General features: G+C 45.1%; 1 protein-coding gene across 1 annotated transcript; it reads left to right on the top strand.

The window, feature by feature from the left end:
* Window positions 1-12,157: 12,157 nt before the first annotated feature.
* On the top strand, window positions 12,158-17,197 carry PtA15_9A271 (uncharacterized protein; the record flags this gene model as incomplete). Its single annotated transcript, XM_053172463.1, has 23 exons — window positions 12,158-12,500; window positions 12,608-12,721; window positions 12,785-13,032; window positions 13,110-13,171; window positions 13,241-13,302; window positions 13,373-13,518; window positions 13,606-13,764; window positions 13,840-13,944; window positions 14,035-14,179; window positions 14,260-14,355; window positions 14,440-14,495; window positions 14,568-14,674; window positions 14,740-14,929; window positions 14,989-15,160; window positions 15,226-15,286; window positions 15,348-15,429; window positions 15,493-15,570; window positions 15,648-15,794; window positions 15,895-15,978; window positions 16,044-16,232; window positions 16,300-16,383; window positions 16,465-16,761; window positions 16,859-17,197. 23 exons carry the CDS (start codon window positions 12,158-12,160, stop codon window positions 17,195-17,197), a joined length of 3,366 nt encoding a protein of 1,121 aa, XP_053023701.1.
* Window positions 17,198-18,147: the final 950 nt, after the last annotated feature.

The raw sequence follows: 18,147 nt of genomic DNA, 5'->3' as shown, positions 1-18,147 counted from the left end.
GGCCCCGGTGCCGTCGAGAAGTCTTTCCCCGCCGCCGATTGGCCCTGCCTCCGTTCCCCTTCCTCCATCTCCCCCTTCATTACCGTCTCCGCCGCCGGTCAGACGTTCCAATTGTTCTCGACAGGCTCCGGATTGTTACGGACACTGGTCCAAATCAACATCGGCTCCGAGCAACGTTGACACACCCAAAACCTGGCGTCAGCTCCAACGTTCTCCGGATAAAGATAAATAGATGAAAGCCGCAAATGAGGAGTTTTCCTCACTCCTGGGGATGGAAACATGGAAATTGGTCCCGCGACCGGAAAAACGCCGCATCATTAAATCGAAGTGGGTCTTTACAGTTAAACGCCGGCCGGACAAGACCATTCAGAAACTGAAAGCTCGCCTCGTCGCCATGGGCTATTCTCAGATTCGTGGCCTTGACTACAATGAAGTATTCTTGCCTACTCTTTGCATGGAAACCTTTCGTCTCATTTGCAGTCTTCTAGCTGTGCGTCGCTGGAAAGGACGTCAGGTGGATTTCAAAACTGCATTTCTCAACGGTCATCTCGACGAACCGATTTACATGGAGAAACCTGTTGGCTTTGAAGACTCGGCGCATCCTGATTATGTGTGTGAAGTTACGCGGTCTTTGTACGGACTAAAACAGTCCCCCCGTCAGTGGAATCAAGAGCTGCATTTGGCTCTCCTCGATCTTGGAATGGAACAGTCCAAGTATGATCCCACTCTATACTTTCGCCTTGTCTCCGAGAAACTTGTTTGCGCCGTAACGGTGCACGTTGACAATCTCACGGTGGTGGGTGAACCTGCTCAGGTTGATGGGCTCATAAAATCCCTGGGTTCACGCTTTCAGATTGGTGCCGACAAGGATTAACATCATTTCCTGTCAATCAAGATCACACGGGATGTTGAAAATCGCCTTCTGTATCTATCTCAAGCACATTACATTGACGATGTTGTCTCTCGCTTCCTGCCCAACGGTTCAACTCCGACATCTACTCCCACCAATTCCTCTTTCAAAGACCTGCGCAAACGCAAACCCAGTGATCCTGCCTCCTCAGGACCCTATAATCAACTAATTGGCTTGCTGCTCTGGGTTGCTCAATGTACGAGGCCCGATATCTCTTTCGCCGTGAATCGACTTTCCCAGTTTCTCAAAGATCCCTCCGATGATCACTGGCTGGCAGCAATCCGCATACTCCACTACCTTTCCACCACCAAAAACCTTCGACTTCGCCTCGGCGGCTCGATGGTTTTCAGTGGTTTCTCCAACTCAGACTGGGCCGAGGATCGCGAGGATCGCCGATCTACCTCAGCATACACATACCGCCTCGGTGAGGGGTCTGTCTCGTGGAAATCGCGCAAACAAGCAACCGTGTCTCTGTCAAGCACCGAGGCTGAATATAAGGCACTCTCTGACTCATGCAAAGAGGGCCTATGGTTTCGAAACGTCCTCACCGAATTACGTCTATGTCTTAAACACGCCATTCCGCTTCACGTCGATAACAAGGGTGCTGAGGCTCTTGCAAACAATCCCGAACATCACTCAAGAACCAAACACATCAATGCGCGTTATCACTTTGTACGGGAATGTGTAAAGGACTCAAAGATACAGATTCTTCACGTCTCCACACGAGACATGCTCGCCAACATGTTAACTAAGCCGCTCCCTCGAATACTCCTCGAAAAACACCGTCTTTTGTTTGGGATAGTCTAGATTTTTTTTCTCATGTTTTCCTTCATTTCTTTTCTGGTTATGTTCATCTCTCAGATTCTCAGCAAGGGGGGGTGTTGAGCTTGGCTCATCTTGTTGTCTGCTTTGATCTTCTTTCCTCTCTGTTCATCACCTATCACACACTTGTTACCGGTTTCACAGTTCATCACTTGACTACATAACCTGAGGCAGCAGACAGTGGAAAGGCTTTCTTCATCCTTTCCAACACACTCACCATCTCGTGTCTGCTGCTTCAGGTCAGTTCTCTCTTTCTCTTCCTTTTTCCTTTTTCATATGAAATACATCATCCTTTCCAACACACTCACCATCTCGTGTCTGCTGCTTCAGTCTTATATATTTCATCATTCAATTTACATTTGCAGCATTTTTCCACCCCAATGTGCATGCTTGCAGCCTAAATAGCAGGATTTTCACCTGTTTTTGCTATTTTGCACCAGTGTGTAATACCAAAATCGGTAAGTAGAGTGTTGAATAACAGAAGATTATTCAATGGAGAACATTTTTGCACCATTCAATTTACAGTTGCAGCATTTTTCCACCCCAATGTTCATGCTTGCAGCCTAAATAGCAGGATTTTCACCTGTTTTTGCTGTTTTGCACTAGTGTGTAATGACACAATCAGTGAGGAGAGTATTGATTGTGAGATAATATTCAATGGAGAACATTTAGGCACCATTAAATTTACAGTTGCAGCATTTTTCCACACCAATGTGCATGCTTGCAGCCTAAATAGCATGATTTTCACCTGTTTTTGCTGTTTTGCACCAGTGTGTAATGCCACAATCAGTGGTAAGAGTATTTATTATGGAAGATTATTCAATGGAGAAAATTTGGGCACCATTTGATTTAAAGTTGCGGAATTTTTCCACCCCAATGTGCATGCTGATGCTCTAAGCTACTTCTATTCCAGATGATGAGGGAAAATGCTGCTAATGGGCCATTTTCAAAGATGAATTTTGAAATGGAGATGTAAATTTGAAACTATAAAAATTCAATTGCTTCTTCAATTCAATAATACAATCTGGAGTATTTTAAAAAAAATGCAACCGCTATATGTCAAACCACTATACTATGACTTTGAACCACTATACATGCATGTAAAGTAAATAATGTTTGTGGTGGTGGTCAATTTGACATGTGTTCCAGAATTGATCACCACAACAGTACTGAGAGTATTATGAGACTTTTACGTGTTACCTTTATTCATAGTTGCTATTACACACTTGTGCTTGAAAAGTGAAAAGCTTATCACTGGTGGACTATTACGCTAAAGATCAGGCTCATTGTGGAGTTCTGAATATTAGAAGAACATAGAAGTAAAGATTGCATCATTGATAATCACTCAGCCCGGTATGCATTCTTGAAGAGAGGCGTACTTGCTAATTTCTTACCATCCGTCCTTTACTTCTACACTGGAGATGCTGTTAACTATGCAGGAAGCACTATTAACTGTGCTGGAGGCACTAATAGCTGTGCTGGATGCACTATTAACTGTGTCCCATGCACTATTAACTGTGCTGGAGACACTATTAACTGTTCTGGAGACACTATTCACTGTTCTGGAGACACTGTTGACTGTTCTGGAGACACTGTTAACTGGGCTGGAGGCAATATCAACTGTTCTTCATGTTTTCTTTGCAGGGAATTCCACCAGGGGGGAATCTGTGGCACTTCCCACAGAGTGCCTTACCGTATTTTTTTTCAGTAACCTCTCATGAATTCAACTGCTTGTGCATGTGTAAATAATGCCTGAAGAATTGTTCATCTAATGTTGAACCAATGCTGATGTCTTGCCTAACAAATAACCAGGGGGGAAACTGTGGCACTTTCTACAATAGAGATGGCAATTGGGACCCGGGTACCCGCCTTGGGTCCAGGTACCCGGTTGTTTTGTTCCTAAAATCTGATACTTGGTACCGCACCCGTACCCGCCTGGACGGGTACTGGCTGTACTTGGGCGGTGTACCGGCGGTACCCGCCCCCCAAAATTCAGTGTGTTGATAAACGCAAGTTAGTGTGCCACCCCAAACATAGGCCTTCTCGGATTCCTCCCAGTCAGCAAGGCTATACAACCTTGTTGACGGGGAGGATTCCTCCCGGTCGGCGAGGCCATACAACCTTGTCAGCCGGGAGAATTCCTCCCAGTTGGCGAGGTTATACAGCCCCGTCGTCAACTGGAAGGAATCTTCCCAATCAACAAGGTAATACAACCTTGTTGACGGGGAGGATGTTGGAATATATGCTTCAAGCCCCATTTGAGTGGCCAAGCTATATGATCTAATATCCAAAAATCACCAGTAAGACCAACTGTGTGTTTAGCTCAGTGGTATAAGAGCAGCTCTCATGAATGTACAAGGTCGTGGGTTCAAATCCCACAACACACAATTCTTTTCACCTGAGTAATTTCAACAGAGGATTCCTCCCGGGTGACAAGGTTGTATGACCTCGTTGACTGGCAGGATTGCTCCCAGTCAACAAGGTTGTATAACCTTGTCAACCCTGTATAACCTTGCCGACCGGGAGGAATTGGCTGACGAGGTTGTATGGCCTCGCCGACTGGGAGGAATCCTCCCATTTGACACGGTTGTATAAACTTGCCGGCCGGGAGTATTTCTCCCAGTCAAAACCTCTTTGACTGGGAGGAATCCTCCTGGCTGACAAGGTTGTATAACCTTGTCGACTGGGAGGAATCCCCCTGGCTGAGGAGGTTGTACAACCTTGTCAACCGGAAGGAATCCTCCCGGCTGAAACGGCTGTATAATATTGTTGACTGGGAGGAATCCTCTTGGCTGACAAGGTTGTATAGCCTTGCCAACTGGGAGGATTCCTCCTAGTCAACAAGGTTGTATTACCTTGTCGACCCCAGCCCCAAGCATAATTGGGGGCTTGAGGCGGGTATGGCTCGCGGGTACCTGGGTGCGACCAATTTCCTCCAGAAATTCAAGGACCCGGCACCGCCTGGCGGGTGCGCCGCGGGTGTGGCAGGTCCCGGTGGCAGGTGTGGCAGGTACCCGCCTGCGGGTACTAGTGACCCCACAAAAAGTGCCTCGGGGGTCTTGGGGGAGTCTTCCCAGAATCCCCCCGTGCTGCTGTGTGATGTTTGTCCACCCTGACGTTTGCGCGAACGTCACAGTGGACATCAGACACCATTTACATACTCCTCAACACCCCTTCTGCCTATGATCTAGGTGTACTCTTGTAGAGGGGGCGAGGCAGCGTGGAGGAAGGCAAGGACTTTTCCAAGCATATTGGCCTCTGAGGAGCCTGGCGAGTGCTTGCACATCCCTGTCAGCTCTGCTAACAGCACCAAATACTCCGCGTACGCGGTTGATTGGGGCAACAGGACAAGTGTGTTGCTTGTGACATTCATTCTGAACAAGGGTGGCGCAAGGAGGCTTGGAGGAAGGCCAGGAATTTTCCAAGCCTGTCAGCCTCTGAGGATCCCAGCAAGCACTTCTATAGCCCCATCAACTCTGCCAACAGCACCAAGTACTCCGTGTATCTGTACCGACTGCCTTGTCATTTTCATAAGATCTTGAACACTTGGATCTTGCTAAGCATTGGTTCAGCGCTTGGAGGCACCATGAGAACATTCTTGATTGGAAATTTGACCCTTTTCCCATGTCAAGATCAACTTTCTTGCGGGCAGCCACCTTCAGTGGTGAAAAACTTGGCAAAATCCACACAGTGATTGATGCTCAACAGGGTTGTGCGTCTCAGCTCACCTGCCACAGTGATACAAGGACCTCTGGAACAGATGGGATTAGCTTCCTTGGGGGGTGAAGGGAGACCAGAAGGGGACAAGAATACAGTAATGGCAACAATCCTGATGGGCAGGTGGGATCAGAGCAATAGAACTATGTGTGTAGGCAAGCTGATTGCTGGAAAAGAGGCCAAAGCCAATTGCGGCCACACATTATTTTGATTTTGGAGGTGATTGGAAATACAGAAATATGGAGTATCTACACTGGAGAAAATCAGGAAAAATCAGAAAACCCCTTGGACCCCGACAAAATTATGAAAAAAAATCAGGCTGTATCAATCCAGACCTCCCAAAATTCCCTACAGGTCTGTGCCATCCACAAATGTATCTACTATATTTCCCAGATGAGTTTTGAATCCATGTTTTTTTGGTTTGATCATGAATCAAGTACATTCACATGTTACAAAATTTGGCCAAGTATAAATCTCATCATTGGATAGAAATGGGCATCTTCATGACATAAAGACATGTTCCCCTCCAACTTATTACTAATTCAACATCTGATCAACAGATCCGTTGTTCATACATTAGGGTACATCTATTGTTGGGATAGCGTAAAAAGTTACACAAGAGTTATGGGTAACTCTAGCATGACTTCAATCCCTGGGTCTGATGGAATTACGGTATGGCACTCTGTAGGAAGTGCCACAGATTCCCCCCTGGTGTTCCGCCCTTTGTAAAACCTTTTTGGGATTTGGGGCACTTGTTACAAGGTTTTGGTAGTTTTCCTTAGTAGGAAACCTACCAAATTAGACCCACAGTTCCACACCCCTTTCCTGATGTGAGATAATTACATGCAGCTCACCATGTGATCTTCAAAGGGTATCCTTCCCGCTGTAAACCTTTGGTGGGATTTAGGCCCCCCAGGTGGAAGTTATAAATTTTTCTTTATTTATGGGATTTTTGGAAGAATTTGATTTCCAACTCCCAAACAAGCTAGTCAAATTTGACTTCCAACTCCCAGAACTTCTCCGGGTAAAGTTTTAGTCCTGGGGAACAGGGGCAGATGTCAAATCACAGTCTCCAAGACGTCTGATGCATTTGGGAGGCAGAAGTCAGTTAGTTAAGCCCCTAATTTTATTATCCCTTATTTTCTTCAGGGACAATAAATATATATATCAAAAATTGTATACAAATTTGTATACAATTTTTGATCACCAGGAAAAAAAAATAGTCACTTGATGACAAGTGACATCATGCCAGCTCCAGCGGGCTACCCACCATCTACCCACCATCTACCCATCATCTACCCACCATCTACCCACCACCTAACCAGTTTAAGAATTTCCACAGGAGATCCTCAGTTTTTGCTGGGCACCACTGATCCCCATTTCTGGTCAGCTGATACTCAGCTTTAGCTCCCAGCTTATGCTCAGCTTTGGTGCCCAGCTCATGCTCAGCTTTGTTGCCCAGATCAGAACCAGTCCTGGCCCAGCTTATTTTCAGCTTTATTCCAGTCATGGCTCAGCTTAGACTCAGATTAGGACTATCATTGGCCCAGCCAATGTTCAGCTTTGGACCAGTATTGGTTCAGCTGATTTTCAGCTTTGGATAAATCTCGGCCCAGCCAATGCTCAGATTCTGAGTCTGACCACTCCTGTAACAGCTTATGCTCATCTGTGGACCAGCCTTGGCTCAGCTGATGCTCAGCTGTGGACCAACCTTGGCTAAGACAATGCTCAGCTGTGGACCAGCCTTGGCTCAGCTGATGCTCAGCTGTGGACCAGCCTTGGCTCAGCTGATGCTCAGCTGTGGACCAGCCTTGGCTCAGCAGATGCTCAGCTGGGGAACAGCCTTGGCTCAGGTGATATTAATCTTTTGAATAGTCTCAAAAAATCTGATACTCAGCTTTGTAACAGCCTTGGCTCAGCCAATGCTTAGCTTTGTACCAGCATTGGCTCAGCTGATGCTCAGCTTTTGAAATATTTTGGCCCAGCTGGTGTTAATCTTTGAAACAGTATTGTCCCAGCTGATCCTAAGCTCTGCACAAGCCTTTCCCAAGATGATGCTCAGCTTTGGACCATTGTTGGCTAAGCTGATGCTCAGATTTGGAATATTCTTGGTCCAGCTGACACTTGGATTTGTTTCAGGCTTGGAATATCCAATGCTCAGCTGTGGCCCAGGCTCAGCCAATGCTCAGCTTTGGCCCAGGCTCAGTCAATGCCTACTGCTCAGCTTATGATGAGCATCAGCTGTTCCTGGGAAAAAATTTGGATCAGCTGACTGTGCCACATTGAGTGCTCTGGTGCAGTCCTGCAAGCTCTACAAGTGCTGGTGGAGCAGACTTGGAGCAGCGCTGGAGTAGCTCTGGAGCAGAAACCAAAGCTGCATCATGTCACTTGCCATCAAGTGACTATTTTTTTTTCCTGGTGAAACTGGGTGATTATTGAGGATATAATTGGATAATGTTAGAGCATCTCTAACAGAGCCGCGACTGGGCGTTTGGGGGCGAACTTTGGCCGCCCGGGTTCCTTTCTTGCGCGCTAACGGACCCGCAGAACAACCCTGGGAACACTGCCGGGGGGAGTCAAACCCGCGATCACCTCAAGCTTAACTAAGCCTCTCCGAGGAGGCGCGAAGCGTCTCTGAAGGAGAGGCTTAGGACTAATGTCCCAATCTTTGCCTGAGGCTGAGAGATATTTACACGGAAAATCATGATTTCTGTGTTTACATCTCTTTTACTCATTTCTCTCAGCACAAAATTCAAAGCCTTCTATACCATGTTGTAGCCCTGCTTCTCAGCTTTTTTGTACATATTTTTTCAATTAAATTTGTCCCAAACTTGCCGCTCAGCAGCCATTCCTGTGAGGGGTTGTCTTGAGCTATGCAATGAAGCCATTGGATCATCCGAAGGTCAAGGTTGGACACACTCTCACGGGTTTTTTCAGTATTGACTTAAGAATGACAGGTCTCTCATCAATACAGAATTCAGTTGGCTTGCGGCAGTTATGCACATAAAAGGGTATTGAGGATTCTAATGGTACCAGAGGCTGTGAATAAATCAGAGGGGTATATGGTGATATTTGGGTTAGAAGGCATTTTTCAACATTTGGCTGGGAAGCCTCAAGCCAAATGTTGGAAATTAGGCACAAGTCCCTCCCGCAAGCGGGAGGGTGCTCGCGCCCCGCGAGCACAGGGAGGGACTTGTGTTAATTTCGCGATCACCTGCTGACTTCTGCGGGTTGCCTCCCAGCCGCAATTGACCAGACACACCTCCATCCACTCGACTTCATCAGCAAAGATGGTCCACAACACACCCCAACTCCTACATCGAAGCTCGCCAAGACAGAAAAAAACATGTCTGCATTGGATTAAGTCAAGAGTCCTCTTGATAACCGGGTCTGTTCCGGTCACTGAGAGGATCAAATATGTACTCCTCTCGATTACTGGTTCTCTTGGCCAGTCATCGAGAGGAGTAAACAATTACCTTGATGACCGGCTTTCTCCGTTCATGATCAAGAGGAGTAACCATTCGTACATCCTTGATGACCGGGCCCGTTCCTGTCATCGAGAAGAAGACAATGTAAGATAACTCCCCTCAATAACTGGTCCACTCGGGTCATCAAGAGGATTGTTTCCTCCTCTTGATGACCGGGTTTGCTCCGGTCATCGAGATACGTGCGTGGTCTTCTCCAGTCATCGAGAGGAGTAAACAACTCCGCTTGATGACTGGACAGTTCTCTCCGGTCATCGAGAGGAGTAAACAACTCCGCTCAATGACTGGACGGTTCTCTCCGGTCATCGAGAGGAGTATAAAATATCATGACCCCTCTTGATGACTGGTCCGCTTGGGTCATCGAGAGGAGTTTTTCCGTTGTTTTCTCCGGTCATCGAGATACATGCGTCCCGATGACCAGAACGTTCTGGTCATTGATGTACATGCCTCCCGATGACCAGAACGTTCCGGTCATCGAGGGGAGTATGCTATACTCCCATTGATGACCGGAACAAGGGTGGTGGGTGGTGCTGGAGGAGTGAGATCCGTCGGTCGGATTGCGGCTTGAACAGCCAGTCCATAATTGGAGCTGAGCCGCGACTGCTGTGACATGTGCTTGCGGGCCGGGGAACGCAGGCCAACTGCCCCCCGGACCATTGGAGATGCTCTTACTGACCAACAAGATTACATAAATATATTAGGGGGTTTCACAATAAGGAAACCCAGGAAGGAGTTTGAGTCCTCCAAGTATTGTTATGAGGATGCTTGGGGTAATTTGTTGCAGGACTTCACACAAAATTTTTAAACAAGTATGTCACCTGCAAGTAAAGAAATTTAGTGCCACAGCAAGCAAGGATCCTTATTGTGAAACCCCCTATTATGAACCGTAAGCTTTAGTCAAGACTCAAGAACTATAGATAAAAGAATGAAGTTGAAAAAAAACCTGTTCAAAATAAATATTCATCACCAGCAAATTGCCTAGTAGAGTCGTAAACTTGGCAAGATTTGGACTGTGTTGTTTTACAGTTCAATATTGGCAGCAATTCTACATTTTTTCAAACCAACAGGAAAAAGTTGACAACCAGATGGGGGCCCAAACTGAGAGTTTAATGTAGGCCCACAGTTTTGGGGTCTTTGTAGGTTGTACATTCCAAACCTATGTGGGTTTGGTGATTGCTCCAGCCAAAAAAAAGGTTTCATATTTTTCTTCCCTCAATTGGAACCTTGGCATATATACACACTGTAAGCCCATAGGTATTGACTTATACATATTTTATGTGGCTGTAAAATTTTCTGAATCCATAGTTATATATTTAATAGACACATCTATGTGCATAATTGTAAGAGACAAAGCTTATCACTAGGAGAGAGGCACTGAAATTAAGAGACAAGATCTCAAAGAGTTCTGATACCAACGTGCGGGGATTGTGTTGCAAAGCTACCTCAGAAGAGGGAGATAGTTGAGGTCAAGTCTCCGCTCTGTACATGTATGAGATGGAAGGAGGAAGAGAAGAGAAAGAAGAAAATGATAATTCACCTAGCTAAGAAGAGAGAGATAGGTGGGGTCAAGTCTCTGCTGAGCTAGGAAAGGGCAAACATTAGCAGGTTTCACTATAAGAATTCCCGCTTCCTGCAGAACAAAATCTACTTACTCATGGGTGATGCACTCCCTTAAAATTTGGCATGAAGTCTAGCAAGAAATCACCCCAGCAACTAAAAGAATTGGAGCAACTAAAAGGGTTTATTGCTTTGTTAGATTTGTATTTACAAATGTACTTATGAGATAAAAGAGAATCTGAGTAAGAAGATTATTGTGGGTAAGCTAAAAGCAGGCAGGTTGCGCCCGGTAAAGAGTCTGGTTGGAAGTGGAAGGAATGGATCGTGCGCTTGCACTGCCTTCGTCTATCTTGAGGTTGTCTGTTGGTGCTCCTACGCTCTAGACAGCCATATGCCCGGCGTCAGTCTCTTTTCTGATTTGTTCTGTTTTCTTGTCTTCTTCTACTCACGGATGCAGGCCAAGTTACCGGAGTAACTTTGCCTTTTCCTGTCTGTATTGGTCTGCTTGACCTTGGTCTGTTTGTTTAGGAACGGTTTGCCGTATCAGTTTTCTGTTCTTTGTGCTTTATGGTCTATAGTCTGTTTTCTGTGCTTACTGATAGCTAAGGCCTCCAACAATAGTATTGAGAGCAGGTCTGTCTGCGTTTTGAGTCCAAGTTGTTCCGCAAGAGTTTTGCAAATGAACACAATAAAGTCAGCCTCAAAGTTAAGTCTGCTTTTTGCTTCTTCTTGGGACGTACAAGGTTTTGGGCAGAGCTTGAGCTTGTCTATGTTCTGTGACCATTAAGGTTCTGGCTAGTGGAGCTTCTGCAATCAACAAAGCAATACTTTGCGTCAGCTTTGCTGTGGTTAGGGCTGGGGTCTGGACTGCCAAAGGGGCTAACCTTTACTTGCAGCTGGGCTTGCGCCTTGGTCTGGCCGCGCAAGCTTCCGTAAAGGTTTCTGCGGGTTATGTTCTGAATTCCTACAGCAACCTCATAACAATACTTGTGAGAACTTACACTCCTTCCCGGTTTCCCTAATTGTGAACCCCCCCTAGTAGGGCTATGTAGGCCAGAGTCAAGTCTTGTGACAGGTTTGTGAGGTGTGTGGTGTGGGTAGGCTTGACAATAACTTAGCTCAGAGCCTGCAATGACCAAAGCCAGGAAGCTGTTTGGGTCTTAATGAAGCCTTATGAGATTGATTGAAGTGAAAAATGATGTGAAAATGATGAAGGGAACTAAGGCCCCATTTGGAGCCAATATAATCTGGGCAATTTACATATGAGTTTTTTTTGCCTGACATCCTACGTGACATCTGATCAGGTCCGCCAAAACTTGATCAGATGTCACAAAATTCCAGATTATATTGCGCAATTATATTGGCTCCAAACAGGGCCTAATTTAGAAGTATTTTGACCTTCAATGCTGCATTCCGAGGGATGCTCGATGGCACGGTGCCTAACCAACTGCATATGTCCCCTGCGGGGTCCTTAAAACTTTCCAAAAAATTCCGGGTCCACCAATAGGGACCCTGGACCTCCCAAAAGTTTCACCTAACAGATGACTACTGCAACTGTAATTTCTTGGGAGCTTTGTTAGTAACTTGTTCTGAGGCGGGAATAGGACCCGGGACTGTATGAGATGGTGGAAGTTCGGGCCAGCCGTTTCACCCGCCCCCGACCTACATGGCTGCACTCGCTTACTCGGGAGCCCCGGGGGGTCAAAAGACATCTATCGATCGCAGGTGGTGTCTGCAAACCAACTCATCTCAAACCATCACCAATCCAATCGTTATGGCCGAAGTCGAAATGGAAAATGTTGAGGGTCAAACCCTCATTACCGATGAGGAATCACCAGACAAGATCCTCAATCAGTTACTCGAAGTTATGTCGGCACTTCAGTCCAATCCATTCGATTATTCCCTACATGAACGTAACATCGCGCTATGTCAAAAGCTCGGGGCGGATACCATCGAGGAACTCAATCAAGCACGCACTCTGATGTCAGAATACTTCCCAGTTAAAGAAGGTCAGAATAAACCATGTCTTTCTACGAACCGTTCTACGATCCGATTGGGAACCCTGCTGCCTGAATTCTAATTGACCAATAAATTATTTACCCCCTCAACGCAACAGATTTCTTCACAAATTGGGTCTCTGACGTAGTTTCCAGCCATCAGTCGCCGTACGAGCTTAGTTGTGTCCAGAAGGTCCTTGAGATTTATGAGCAAGCTTCATCATACTCATTTTGTAAGATGATATCGAGTAACAATCAGTCTGTAGTGAAGCCCTATTTGACCATCGTTCCAATAGTTATAAAAATCGAGGCGAACAGACTTCGATATATGATTGATCTGTTTTACTACGCGCGTGGGTTACCATCGCCCTCTGGAGAAGTGATTGAACGAATCGAAGAATCTTCAGAAAATGATACGAAGGATCCAGATACGTCACCAGAAAGAACTGATGAGAAAGTGGCCTTGGAACAATTCATCACTGAAGAAAAGTTACGAACCCTTGCGATCGATGTTATGGACAAGACAGGATATCATCTATTAGAGGTGAATCTCTAAGCCTATCAACTTGTCTTCACCACATAAAGTCTGTTGCAATATCTGATATGCTTTCTTGTACCAAGAGCTCAGCAATTTGGAATATGTGGGCGCTTCATGAATTTGACACCCTCAAGCGTAACTGGAAGTAAGTCAGATATTCCTTTCAATCAGATATTATCGACTAAGTTAACTTATGACCTTCACCTTTAAACAGTAAAGATGGATTGGCCCGCTTCAAGAATATGGTCCAAGCTAGGCTACGTGTTCCACATGCAGGTGATTTGTTGCGACGATACCGCTGAAAGCTCCCCTTTAGCTAACACCTTTCCTTCCAAACCCGGACCAGATAACTCTACAACCTTTCAAATGTATTCCACATTGATCACGAAGCACGAAAATGATAACTATGAAGAAGAAATGGTTGCTGTAAACACTTTGTACAGTCCTTCCCGGCAACTGATGGATGATCGTGAGGCGCACGAAGCCCAATTGGTCCGTCGAAAACACCTTCAATGATGCCGGTGATCTTCCCGCAGAATTGACTCTCAATATCCACTTGCGTTCTTTCAAAACCTTCAGAAAAAGTCTGGCTATTCTTGCCAGGAATACATAAAATATATATCCTGGGAATTGTCTCGCAAATCAGCTGGATTTGATCTGGCCCAAATGTTGTTCGAACGAGCTCTTGCAGATCACCCGAACTCTGTTGAACTGTGGTTGGAATACTTACGCTATTTGGTGAGGCCCTTGTTGGAATACTTAACGAGATTTTATTCCTCGATCACGTTTTGATTATTTCTTTGTTCCATGCAGAATCCTCTCCGAGATCAGCTTACACTGTTGACGGCAATCGTGAAACGGGCTACCCGCACAGTCCCCTGGTCAGGAGAAATATGGGCCAGTGCAATCCGTACTTTTGTGAGTTTCTTCGCATATTAGTTTTCTTGCTTGTTGTGACCAGGGGAATCATCGGATTGTCACTCATATTCTAGATTCCCGGACACACAGGAGCGGAACAACCAAACATTCGAGGCAGTAGAAGGACTGTGCACGAGAGCAATTCAATCAAAGTTCTTGGAGCACGATATCGAGGCTTTAGTAGGGTTTACCATAGGTCGAGCTGATTATCACCGAAGAAGACTTGATGCATATAGTAAGCCAAAACGTCCCTCACCTGAGAATGTGGTTATCTTAGATTCTTTTTGATACTTATTTGTTCTTACCAATTCTTAGTCGTAGCGGGCGGGGCTGAGAACGAGGAACAAGTTAAATCTCTAATTGATATGGTGGCAAATGTTCTCCACCACGGCATTGATACCACAAAGAAAGGTGAGATTTCACACTGTGCTTACTAGATTTCATACTGTGCTTACTATTACTGATACTAAATTTTGAAATCACTATTCGATGAAGTTCTTGCCAAAACCGGCGATCCATCTTGCAGACTTGAAAAGTATCTGGCAACATTTGTAAGCTTACACTCAATCTTTAACAGTCTAAAGGCAATATCTGAAATAATAATCGGTCAAATTTCCGAACAGTTTGAGCATCATGACCGGGAAGATGATGCAGCAAAGGTTTGGCAAAAAGCGACCAAGCAGTACCGGAATGCTTCTTCTCCATGGATCTCTGCTGCCGAATGTGAAGCGTACGTTTTGAAAGAAGTATTCCAGTGTTGCTATTTTTTAAATATTGTCTTTTCTACCTCGACAGGCGGCGTGGGGACTTGACTCGTGCTCGCGAATATTACAAAAAGTCGTCCAACATCAAACTGGACTACCCCGAATATTTGTTGGAGGCATGGCTAACATTTGAACATCATTTTGGGGCGTTGGACGACCTTGAATATGCAATCTCTAAAGTTAACAACATCATGAAAGGGATTAGTGCTCGGAGGAAAAGGGTAAGCTACCTTGAACTTGTGTGACCAGGAAAATGTGTCTTGATCAAATTTTATTGCAGGAAGCAGAGCACAGTTCCGCAGTGCTTGCTCCACAATCAAGCTTGGTTAACCCTGTCGGTAATGGCTCTGATGTCCATGCCCAGGCAGGACCCGAAGAAACTAATGAAACCCGAAAGCGTAAATCCGAGGCAATCACCGAGAGCGAAGGCGGGGATAAGAAAATCAAATTGAGTAAGATTCCGCAGATGCCGTTCTAGATGATACATCTCTAATATTAAATATAAATTGGTAATCAGACACACGACCAGCAGAGGCTACCACTTCCACAAATATCGGTGATGTACCAGAATTGAAACGGTGGGTATATTCGACCAGTGTCACAAGTTCGAATAGGTCTGATTATTCTTGTTATGTGCAGGGACCGCGAAAACTCCACCGTCCTGGTGGCCGGCCTAACACCTGAAACAACTGAAGGAAAAATTAGCCAACTCTTCCGCGACGTACGATGATTTCACAAAATGAAAATAAAGAGCGATAATCTGATCACCTTCGAAATTTAACAGTGCGGCAAGATTCGTGAAATCGCCATCCATAAGATCAGCTCCGACGATGTTGTGGCCACCGTCGAGTTTGAGGACCGAGTGAGCAGCTTGATCTTGCGAGTTTTGTTTTCAGATTATCAGATGGAATTTTTGACCTATCTCTTGCCCGATTCCAGGCGAGCGTTTTGCCAGCACAAACAAAGGACAAGAAGCTGTTGGATGGGGTAGAAGTGGCAGTATCCTTGGCTTGGCGCTCTACGCTTTACGTCACAAATTTCCCTGAAGACGCAAATGATGAATGGATTCGAAGCAAATTCTCTACTGTAGGTCGAACTCTTCGTGAACAATATCCAGGGAGAGAACAGCAATACAGTTCTCAAGCGCTCGACTAGGCTGAATAATGATTTCTCCTCATTTGTCTAGTTTGGTAGTATATTTGATGTTCGGTGGCCTAGTAAAAGGTTTAAAAGTACTAGACGGTTTTGCTACATCCAATATACTTCTCCAGTAAGTCGAGAGGTTTTACATTGGGTTCCCCGCAAGAATTTCTCATCAAGTTTGGTAATCCGTAGGCATCAGCAGAGGCAGCACTTCAATTGCACAACCTGGAGGTCTCACCCAAACAGAAAATGTCGGTGCTTATATCCGATCCGACGAGGAAACAGACCCGCAGCGACAATCATGCAAATGAGAAAGAAATCTATATTACTTGTCTCAGTAAATTTGTTCAAGAAGATGATCTAAAAAAACTCTTTGCTCAAGTGAGTTACCTTGCTTGCTACTGGTAAAATGATTTTTGTACGTTCTCATCTACTGACTTCACGGCAGTTTGGAGAAATCAAAGGTGTGAGAGTGGTTTTAGATCAGGCCGGCCATTCCAAGGGGTTTGCATTTGTTGAATTCGAAACCGAGGTTAGCGTTTGAACGGATTTTCTTGCTAGAGTCTCTGAAAACAATATGGAAAACTAACAAATTGGATCAAACTTAATTCAGATGTCAGCCAAGGCTGCACTTACCATGAATAACGTAGAACTGAAAAAGAGAAGGATCGGTGTCACAATCTCAAGCGGCAAAGGGCCCTCCTTGGCCCGAAAACACACCGCATTCAAAGATGAAGCGAAACTAAGCTCGACTACTGACCATCGAAGCCGAAGTGTGAAAGTTTCGAATATAGTAGATGGGACTCAAGAAGCCTTAATTCAACAATCCTTTGAACAATTTGGCAAGGTTCTAAAGACACTCACCTATCCTGAAAAGAACGAGGCCTTGGTAGAGTTTGCGCTCGAGAAAGTAGGTCACTTTCGATTATGAATCATTCCCATTTGTCAACACGGTCAGACCCATTGTTCAGAAACTGAAAAAAGGTATTCTTGATATTTTTCCTTAGGATGCTGGACGAGTCTTTTTGCATAAAGAACCGATTTTAATCAATGGGCAAAAGGTGGAGGTTTCAGTTCCGACCACCTCTATTAAAGGTGGATTGGCTGCCTCAAGTTCGTTCACACCTCTGTTACCTCGCTCAACCATCAAGGGTAAGAAGTCGCGGATCGGACTGGGACATAGTGCTCGACCACCGACCAAGGCTCCGGCAGCTAGGAGCGAAGTTAAACCTGATGACCAACAAAACAGTTCTTCAAAAGATGTAGAAATGACCGATCGGAATCAACCTACCTCTTCTAAAGCTGGAACTAAAACTCAAGACGATTTTCGGAAAATGTTGGGTTGATCAGTCTAAGGGACTCTTGTGCCTGATCCATTTACTATTCCCCTTGTATATGAAGTTGACTTAATGGTCAGTCCATGGCCCAAAATGAAAAATGTCACTTGAGTGTTTTTCTTACTTTCTTTTTGAGTCAATCATGTTATAAGGCTCACGGCACAGGATCTTGGACAAACTTGGTCCAAGACCCAAGGTAAAGCACTTCCCAAAAAGCTTGCTTTGAGGGAGGGGGGGGGTCAATTTCAAGCTTTTCAACTTTTTATGCCACTTTTTTTACGCCTCCCCATCCTGTATTGAACCCGACAATGTGTGACGCTGGTCTGACCTGTGAGGATCAATGCGACATCTGCAAGTCTTCTTCTGTTGCCACAAAAGGGACCGTGGTCGGACAGGGGTACCATAAAGGAAATCTTTACTACTTCCCACCCGATGAGGTAAAGTCTCATTCATCCTCCAGTCTAGCACTGTACTCAGTTGACAGTTTGCTTCTTGGGGATAAAACTGTAACTTGCTCAATTTTGAATTTCAGAGGTTGAAAGCTGGACCAGTGAGCCAGCAACTTGTTTTACATGCAACATAAATAGTGTGCTTGGTCTCAAAAACACATAAAAGTGAGCTTTCAAATCAATTCATTTGAAATGAAGAACCATCATTGGTTATTGTCATGATAACAGTACTTATGTAATACAAAATTTCCTCACCAAAATATTTTTATGATTTTATGATTTATGCATGCATAAATCATAAAATAATAAGGCCGTGTTTGGACGCCCCAAATTCAGTTATAAATTGCGCGACTTATCACCGGGGGTGCTCGGGGTATAACACCAAATTTATATGTGTTTGGGACAGCCAGTGATATCGTAACATTCATTACGCTGTATCACAGAAAATTTATATCCCCTGCCATTCCAGAAATATAGGTCCTGACCTGTATTTCTGGGTGATATGTGCCC

This window comes from Puccinia triticina, chromosome 9A (genome assembly GCF_026914185.1).
Source record: "Puccinia triticina chromosome 9A, complete sequence".
In the NCBI taxonomy this organism is placed as follows: Eukaryota; Fungi; Basidiomycota; class Pucciniomycetes; order Pucciniales; family Pucciniaceae; genus Puccinia; species Puccinia triticina.
Note: the sequence above shows the minus strand (reverse complement) of the source record. Positions and strands in the feature narration are given on the sequence as shown.